Source organism: Penaeus chinensis, chromosome 18, assembly GCF_019202785.1.
Source record: "Penaeus chinensis breed Huanghai No. 1 chromosome 18, ASM1920278v2, whole genome shotgun sequence".
NCBI classification, from domain to species: domain Eukaryota; kingdom Metazoa; phylum Arthropoda; class Malacostraca; order Decapoda; family Penaeidae; genus Penaeus; species Penaeus chinensis.
Window position 1 is genome coordinate 31,971,460 of NC_061836.1, and position 10,000 is coordinate 31,981,459.

General features: G+C 36.8%; 2 protein-coding genes across 2 annotated transcripts in view; one reads left to right on the forward strand and one right to left on the reverse strand.

Annotated features, from left to right (window-relative positions):
• LOC125034507 (sodium- and chloride-dependent glycine transporter 1-like) overlaps window positions 1-3,955 on the reverse strand; it is a 63,992-nt gene extending 60,037 nt beyond the window's left edge. Inside the window, exon 1 of the mRNA XM_047626336.1 lies at window positions 3,640-3,955. Coding sequence (XP_047482292.1) covers window positions 3,640-3,720 — 81 coding nt within the window. The 5' untranslated portion in view covers window positions 3,721-3,955. The remainder of the gene's footprint in view (window positions 1-3,639) is intronic.
• A 2,471-nt stretch (window positions 3,956-6,426) lies between these two features.
• The window catches only part of LOC125034591 (E3 ubiquitin-protein ligase RFWD3-like), an 11,836-nt gene continuing 8,262 nt past the window's right edge, over window positions 6,427-10,000 (forward strand). The window contains exon 1 of the mRNA XM_047626492.1: window positions 6,427-6,476. The gene's annotated coding sequence lies outside the window, so the exon portion shown is untranslated. The remainder of the gene's footprint in view (window positions 6,477-10,000) is intronic.

The window sequence follows — 10,000 nt, forward strand, 5'->3', positions numbered from 1 at the left end:
TCGGCTCCTAGCGTATTTTAAGTAAAAATCTAAAATCAAAGAGTCCGTTATCCCCATAGGAGGAAATTACGCGCCAAAACCTCCACCGCACATTCCCGCCATCACATAACCCATGTACTCTGTCCCCTGAAACGGTGAAATTTTGTCAAGCTAGGGAAGATAGTCTCATAATATCTGCCAGTCAGTACTGTCAAAAGACTGAAGGCCAAATGACATAAAAGGAGAAAACTCTTTACATGAAATCTAGATGTGCTTACACACACACACACACACACACACACACACACATATGTATATATATATATTTATACATACACATACATACATACATATATATATTTATTTATACATACACATACACACACACACACACATATATATATATATATTTATACATACACATATATATATATATATATATGTGTGTGTGTGTGTGTGTGTGTGTGTGTGTGTGTGTGTGTGTGTGTGTGTGTGTGTGTGTGTATGTGTGTGTTGCTTATCAAACATTATTTAAAAATATAAGAATTGTTTTATCATTTGGAAGAAGCCCTTCCCTGAGGAGGCGTGCCTGTAAGTTCAAGCAGGAACAAAGAGAAAAAAAAACATTTTTCCAATAACTATGTGCATTTCGTCCAATTACTCTGTTTATGGAATGGCACAGGAGCACAAATAGAAAATAAATAGAGCCATCCAAATGGTCGGTAAAGAAAGAAGCAGGTGAAAACAAATAAATATGTGTGGTGAACTTAAAAGAAAGAAGGAAAGAAAAATATATGTATGCATGCATAACACTATGTGTATCTGTGTGTTCATTATTGATACATATGTATATATATAATATATATACATAATGTATAGATATATGTGTATATAATAAGTCACACATCGTGTGTTTATATATAAATATATATATATATATATATATACAAATATACATATATACATATACATACTCACACATGATGTGTGTGTGTGTGTATATATATATATATATATATATATATGTGTGTGTGTGTGTGTGTGTGTGTATATACATGTATACATTTATATGTATATGTATAATATATATGCATAATGTATATATATATACATATATATATATTTATATATATATATATATATATTTATATATATTATATGTATATTATATATATCTATATAAAACATATATATATAACTATAAATATATATACGTATCTATCTATCTATCTATCTATATATATATATATTTATTCAAACACACACACACACACACACACACACACACACACACACACACACACACACACATTTATGAACACTCACACACGCACGTGTGTGGGTGTGCATACATACACATTTACATTTAAAGATGTATTCCTGCATTCCCGGTCCCCGAATGCACAATAGCCAGCGCCAAGCGATAAAATGGACCGCGAACGCAAGAAGAGCGAATTCACGAGGGAAAGCGCAATTATTCTCGTCTCCGTTAGCCCTACATTTTCTGTACCCAAATGACAGAAAACGGGCCTCTTTATGAACACTGACAAGTTTGTGTTTGGAGCTCACTGAAATGATAATTCCGATCGACATTTAGGGTGAAAAAAGTGTGGGTACGTGTGTTTTGAATCGAATTTATTGTTTATCTGAATGAGAGTGAACATTGGGGATACGGAAAAGATGTTTTCAATATGTGTTCCAACTGTATTACTATTATTTTGAAATCTTGCGTTTGAAGTTTATAAAATTACAATTCATATTTATACACGACTATTGCAGAATTTTAAAAAGACGATGTGTATCCACGACTCTTTCACAGATCCGATACGAAAATCTATTAAAGAAAAAGTGTTAATTCTGTAGGATGAATTATCTAAGGCCAGGTTACTCCTGCAGCCAATAGATGCTCGGAAAGTCAAGCGTTCTCCGGCATGTAACAATCAGCTATTTTGGGGACAACAGTGCTTCAAACAAACACGAGAACAGTAACTGGAATGAGAACTGTCCTACATGCCAGCCAGATTTCAGTGGGATGTGTGGCGCTGTATGAGAAAAGCAAAAAAACACGGGTCATGTGTGGAAATGTGCGCCACGTGGGGCAGAACCACTGGCGGTCTTCATTTACTTTGTTTATCTTAACGAAGGAAAACAACAGTATACAAACATGTGGCGACGCTGGTTTCGAAGACATGATCTCCAACGTTAGAATTCTCTCTCTCACACACACACACACACACACACACACACACACACACACACACACACACACATATATATATATATATATATATATATATATATATATATATATATATAAGGGTACGCATTACGTCCCTATTTAGGAAGGCTTTTATCACATAAAGGCAGTGATACACACATATATACTATATGTATGTGTATATGTAACACATACACCGCCATGAATCCTTGTGAAAAAGCCATTTACGTGAAATGCAGAAATAGTATTTTTCACATTGGCACATTCAACATAAATTTTCTTGTAAAAGGACTGATGAATGAATTTCACCGCGATGTGGCAAATTTCTGGTATTATTTGGAAGTTTAAATCTGTCACTTTCAGATCCGCCATGACAACCTAAAAGTGTTGAGATGAAAAGTCTTTATAAAATCACTGCATCTGACTGCCATGCACACAAAGCCGCGCGTTCCCTCAGTCTATTGGCGACTGAGTTCCGACATTGAACAGATCCTAAGAATGAAAACCATATAATCTCTATTTTGAATTCCTTAATGAATTCCTTAATGGTAATGCCATTTATTTTTCTATCATGAAATAATCTACACGGCTGGAAATGATGCTTGGAAAGAAATTCTGATGAACTAATGGAGTAATTTTGATGTCATATTTGATTAAACTAGCTTTTTACCATTCCTAAGAACGATCTGAAGTGTATATTTCGGTGTTAAAAGAGAGCGAAGCATTATTATTGTTGAGAGAGAGAGAGAGAGAGAGAGAGAGAGAGAGAGAGAGAGAGAGAGAGAGAGAGAGAGAGAGAGAGAGAGAGAGAGAGAGAGAGGGAAGAGAGAGAGAGCGGGAAAGAGAGAGAGAGAGAGAGAGAGAGAGAGAGAGAGAGAGAGAGAGAGAGAGAGAGAGAGAGAGAGAGAGAGAGAGAGAGAGAGTTAGAGAGAGAGAGAAACGAGACCTATGCAGAAAAATAAATTACAGTTGTTGTTGTTTTTTATTGAATCCTGCTTATCGTAAGAGCAGAAATGAGAGAAATGGATACTTTCAAATTCTGCTCAGAGAACTCATGGTATATCAACCAATCGTTAAAATGTTGCTGAATGACCTGTAGGCCCGTATTGCAATGTTCCATTTCCGTATTTGCAACTTCCGTATTTTCTTTCCATCTATCATTGATGGCAGCGATATGATTGTTGTGTTATTCGTTATATGTTGATGTCATTCTAATAAACATTATTGTAAGGGTCAGCTTCTAGAATATAGTCTGAACTTTGGAGCAATAAGTTTTATAAAAACCCTAAACACTGCAGACCTTAGACTGAAAACGAATAACGCAGCGCTTCGAATATTCGTTTTAGAAACAGTATAAAAGAATGCCGCCTCACGTGGCTTCCAAGATAAATCACGTAATGACGTAATTGTTAATCGAAGGTAGTTTGGAGGTAATTACTTACTTTTTTTGCAGCTGTGGATGCAATGGGTGCTTCAGGATCATTAAGGTCAGTGCCGGCGGCACACGTGGGCTGTTCCTTCATGATGGAAAATTAACAATGACCACACGCTTTTGGTGGTCACACGAAAAGCCGATTATGTCCGCACAACAGTTCAGAGGTGGAAGGTCACAAAAACTGTTGACAGTTTCCTCTTAAAGTGAAGCAGCAGCGTGTCAGACGGCGGGCGGGAGAGCAAAAGCGTCAGGTTGGTGCCGCGGCGGCTCACGCCAAACTACCGGCGACACCTTGGTCTGCTGGTCCCCAAGGTGCCGTTCCGAGGCCCTCTGGCTGAACCCATCCTCTGTGACCCGCATTGGTCGTCATCCCGCTTTACATGCGAGATTAACTTCTGTGAATTAAAAGCAAAGTTCGTTCAGTATTGATTTCCATGCCAATATGGACGTATATAAAGGATCTCACATAGATCAATGGTAAGCGATATTTGAGCGAGTTGGCGCGGTGCCCTGGTCCTACTACGTTCAGCATCATAGGCGCTCGGGCAGCAATACAAACCCTCTGCCACGTGAATGAAAAAAGTCAACGGAACGTAAATGACGTCCCTAAAAATAACCACTTACATGCCTCTTTAGATCCGGGTAAACCGAGATTGTATAGATACAGACGTATATAAATACAAATGGGCATACAGACGAACTATATTTACGGGTAACTGTACAAACATAAAGAGAATTACGTGAACATAGGCAGTAACACAATAAAATCAAAGTAGACCTACATTCTGAAAGTGTCAGCATCTCGCATTTCAAGTGATCCTCTTTTTTGAACATAGCGGTTCTAATGACCATTTTCAATTCCCTTTTTTTTGGCATACTTTCTTGAGCTTTCCGGTAGAATTTCGTCAGTTATGTATATATATTTCTTACTAAATATTTGCACGAAATCAGCATAGCGATAACTAATCTGTATCAAGTAGCGAGTACATGAAGGGACTGAAAAAGTTGAGTGCAGATGATAAAGTTATGAAATAAGTTTTCCTGGACACACCCTGTCAGTCCCCCCATGACTCACAGCTTTTAGAACTTATTGGGAATTCAAACTTTTGTTTACTGCAACCGGAGAATTTGGAAAGTCTGGCAGCGGATATGTTTCTTTGGCACCTACCACGGTTTCCAATGGTCGTTGGTTCCGTAACTTTTGCGTCGGTACAAGAAATTCAACTTTCCAGGAAGTAATGTTTCCTAACCGGCTATTCTTTTCAAGCAAGGGGTAGCTGGTGATTTTATTGTAAACATGAGTTCACACACACACACACACACACACACACACACACACACACACACACACACACACACACACACACACACACACACACACATACACACACACACACACACACACACATACACACATACCTGCTATTTCGGTCTTTTGAATGCAAAAATTATGAATGAAATTTAAACAGGGTACGCAGCACTGGACGCAAAATCGTTAATTACTGATCGGATAATGCACATATGTTTGGCCAGTCAAGGCGTAAAACGCGTGGAAAATGTTTTCATGTTGCCCAATAGAAGGCAGGAGGAATATGTGTTATCCCAGTAACCTCTGAATGAAATCAGAAATGACGCTCTGCAAGATGTTACCAAGGCATTGCTACTTCCGTCTGCCAGGCATATTTGAAATCGACAATATCTTCTCGCGAAAAGCAGACTTAATACCCTTAGAAGATAAAGCAGGCCGAAGAACGTATCCACAAAGACAAAAAGGAAGTCCACCTTGATCCTGCCTGACACTCGGATCTGATAATTAATGTGTCTTTGGAGAAAAATCAAGACCAGCGTTTTGGTGAAAGAAGGAGAAGGACTATGGTCTCGAAAGGTTTAGAAATGCCGTACGTAAAATAGGGGAAGAAGAAGGAAGTGCAAAAAAGAAAAAAGACATTAAAGAGTTAAACTGGTAACCCTTGGAACAGTAAGCAGGGACTGACAACCTAGGAAACTGGGACATTACTGGGCCTTACTGAAAATACCGGACTTGGCAGGGCAATGGAATCTCTGAGTATAGAGAAGACATCGGAGTTGAGATTTATATTCGAAATGGAAACAAAAAAACTGTTTAATAAGAGTGGGATTAGTCAGTTTCAATCTGTGTATAAAATGCGGGATGGGACCCAGGTATGCGCTGTATCAAAAAAGTGACTGGAAGTGAAATTGTCTCAGAGATAAATATATATATATATATATATATATATATATATATATATGACAATGGCAAAATCCAACGCTAGAGGTGCTAGTTACGCTTTTTATTATTAAAAGCAGGTGGTTAGTCATGGAAAAATATCCATACATAGCACCTTTTATTTTTCCACGCAGAGTTTGTGCAACATGCAGGAGTCTATGTAGAATTACAAAAAAAAAAAAAAATACAAAATTGTACAAAGACAAAGTCAGGATTTAAGGCCAAAGCGTGACATAACCAACAATCGAGTTATCGGCAGTAACTTTTTTTCTTATATCTACGAAAAAATGTAATTCCCTATATTAGTTTTTCATTCCAAAACGCTCCGCCATATTTGCTCTTCTCTCAAATCAAATCTCATTGAAAATACTTTAGATGATTACTCAGAATACCTTTATGTATATGTGAATATAAATATGTAAAAATATTTATATATATATATAGTAAAAATACAATTTATAGAGCTAAAGAAAGAGAATTACATAAGCATTACATAAACGCTCCTTCGTTAGCCGCGGGGTCCCTCGTATTTGTAAAATCGTAAACAATATTCTTTAGCGGGAAAGCGGAGGAGGTTACAGATCTGAAAAACACAGGTGAAAAAAGCACGTTAGAGCTGTAGCTGGCCGACACTCTTTATTCCGTTGAAAAGTCTGTTACATGTGCCCTCATCCATGTATGATATATATGGGTGAAGACGATTGCTTAGAATATTTGAAATGTTTATGAAGTCGGCCGTCAGTCACTCGTAATGCAAATGTTTTGGAGAAAGATATTAATAATCTTACTATTACGGTTTATTTTCGTTTAGATTGGATTCTTAATTTTGCCTCTCCTTTCTGTGGGAGTCACAGAACGGATACGAAAGACATCAGCGGAATCATATGAATTTTTAAAATAAATAAACATGATTTATCCCGTCTAAAGTTTCGTCAAACTGTTGCGTATGCAGATAATGACTTGAATTTAGGGGAATGTAGAAGTATTAGGACTTCAGGTCATTTGCGAAAGGGAGAGTTTGTCATGAGCTCCTCCAACTAAAATAAATTTCTTTATATTTGCATAGGTAATGTTTATGTATATATTGCACCATATATGACTGGTTACTATCCTTTCTCTCTTTTTCTTTATCCACTTCCGCCTCCTCTTTCTGAACTCCCCCCCCCCCCCCACTTTCCCCTCTCCCTTCTCTTACAATTCTTTTTATACCTTTCTGACTTTTCTTACTTTTCTTACTATTCTTACACTTCTGTTTATACCTTCCTTTTCTTACTTCTTAATTTTCTTACTATTCTTATTCTTTTGTTGTTATTCTTGTTCTTATTCTTGTTCTTGTTCTTTTTCTTTTTCTTTTTCTTTTTCTTTTTCTTTTTCTTTTTCTTTTTCTTTTTCTTTTTCTTTTTCTTTTTCTTTTTCTTTTTCTTTTTCTTTTTCTTTTTCTTTTTCTTTTTCTTTTTCTTTTTCTTTTTCTTTTTCTTTTTCTTTTTCTTTCTCCTCCTCTTCTCTTCTTCTTCCCCTCTCCCTTCCCCTTCCCCTTCTAGCTTCCCCTTCCTCTTCCCCTTCCTCTTCCCCTTCCTCTTCCCCTTCCTCTTCCTCTTCCCCTTTCCCTTCCTCTTCCCCTTCCCCTTCCCCTTCCCCTTCCCCTTCCCCTTCCCCCTCCTCCTCCTCCTCCTCCTCCTCCTCCTCCTCCTCCTCCTCCTCCTCCTCCTCCTCCTCCTCCTCCTCCTCCTCCTCCTCCTCCTCCTCCTCCTTTTCTTTTCTTTTCTTTTCTTTTCTTTTCTTTTCTTTTCTTTTCTTTTCTTTTCTTTTCTTTTCTTTTCTTTTCTTTTCTTTTCTTTATTTTTCTTTTCTTTATTTTTCTTTTCTTTTATTTTTCTTTTCTTTTCTTTTCTTTTCTTTTCTTTTCTTTTCTTTTCTTTTCTTTTCTTTTCTTTTCTTTTCTTTTCTTTTCTTTTCTTTTCTTTTCTTTTCTTTTCTTTATTTTTCTTTTCTTTTTTTTTCTTTTCTTTTCTTTTCTTTTCTTTTCTTTTCTTTTCTTTTCTTCTCTTCTCTTCTCTTCTCTTCTCTTCTCTTCTCTCCTCTCTCTCCTCTCCTCTCCTCTCCTCTCCTCTCCTCTCCTCTCCTCTCCTCTCCTCTCCTCTCCTCTCCTCTCCTCTCCTCTCCTCTCCTCTCCTCTCCTCTCCTCTCCTCTCCTCTCCTCTCCTCTCCTCTCCTCTCCTCTCCTCTCCTCTCCCTCTCCCTCTTCTTCTTCCTCTTCCTCTTCCTCTTCCTCTTCCTCCTCCAAGTCACCAAAGAGCCAATTATGAGTACTACCTTTCTCACCTGTTAACCATTTCCTTGGTTTTCAAAAATATTTTCTGGCATCTAATATTGCTGTTAGTAATGTCACTGTCATAGTTATAAAGTCTATAATATAAATAACTCCATCAATATTGATAGCATTAGTATCTGGTATCTAATATTACTGTTAGTAATGTCACTATCATAATTATAAAGTCTATAATAAAAATAACTCCATCAATATTGATAGCATTAGTAGAAAAAGCGTTGTTCCTGCAAAATCAAGGAAAGGTGAAATCAGGTGTGGTCACGAGGTCTGCTAATTGACTCTGTAGCTAAGCCCTTGCAGGGACATTTCACAAGACAATACTACAGTGAACACAACATTTTCCCAGGGCCTTTGGGTTATTCTAATTACACTAGGATGATGTTCTATCATATCATGATAGACTGTCCCTCCTACTGGGATGATGTCTTCATGTCATGTGTTCTTGAGCCTCCTCAAATATTGTGCACAATGGACAGGAATAGCTCCTCAAAAGTAGGCTTAATCCCTTTTCAGACCTCAATAATAGTTTTTGTCACAGCCTAAAGCATAAAGAGAAGTAATTGCATGTATTCTGTAATTCAGATTTTTTTCCTCGAGCAGCAGACTCTGCATGCATCCTGACGCATTGTGTGGTATGGCACTGGGGCTCCCATTGTCATTGGGTTCAATTTTACAAACTGAGTTGTGAAATAGAATGTGAAGGGATAAACTATAAGTTGTCAGTACCTGTTGTTCTTGAAATAGATAATGTCATTGTTTATATGCCAATCAGACCAATGTCTTGGCTTATGGCTAGCCATTGTATATTGATTTTTTTAGCTATCTGGATAGGTTTATGCAGTGCTAGGCCTGATAAGTTAAATACTCACATTTTGAATAGGACAGATCAGAGCCTAAATTATTTTGTGGATGGTTTAAGAGGTATGTAATTTTGTGGATATTTCTTATTAGGTCTGTGATCTTGTTTTTCTTCTTTCAGTCAAATTCTTAAATTTTATCTATGAAATTGAAATTCTTCCATATATCCCTGTGTGGCTGGAAGAGAAGACAAAAGATGGCTGAAAGAGACTTCCTGACTATCTAATTCTTGCCGATAATATAAAGTCAAAATATTTTTTTAAAAGGTGATTTGGTAATATTTAACCATGCTGATGCATTTTTGGAGCAGAAATCCAGAGAATGAAAAGGAAATTATGTTGAACTCAGAGAAATGAGATTGTGTTGACAGAACATGAGTTTAACATTTGTCTGATTTTTTTTTGTTTTTTTGTTTTTTATCATTGAATATTTTTTGCTTCCCCTCCCTCATCTATGTTTCATAATTACCATATTTCGTTTGTTACCATTGTTATTTTAGACAGTGTCTGCATATACAATGTCCAATAAACAAGAAAATCTGTAAGTCAAGTTTTATTTTTTGATAAGTGATCAAATTTGCCCCCCCCCCCCCCCCCCCTCTCCACAGGCTAGTCCCCTGACCCTGTAATGTCTAGGTGGCATGGCGTACATGTCATGTCCACAGTGATTTTAATTTATAAATATTGTTTATACACTTGGTTCCACAAGTGCTTAGTCACCAACAAGTCAATTACTAGTCCAACCTGTCTCACCTGATTATTTTTCCATCATATTTTACATATTAATATAAATAACAGTATTGTTATTAGTAGCATTAGATATACTTTTATAATTTTGAAAACTTATGGCTTCAGTATTATGGAATTCAGAGTGTAGCTTGATGTTTTGAACATGTGATCATGAACACTTCTTGTTGTTCAGGTTGTAAAAATG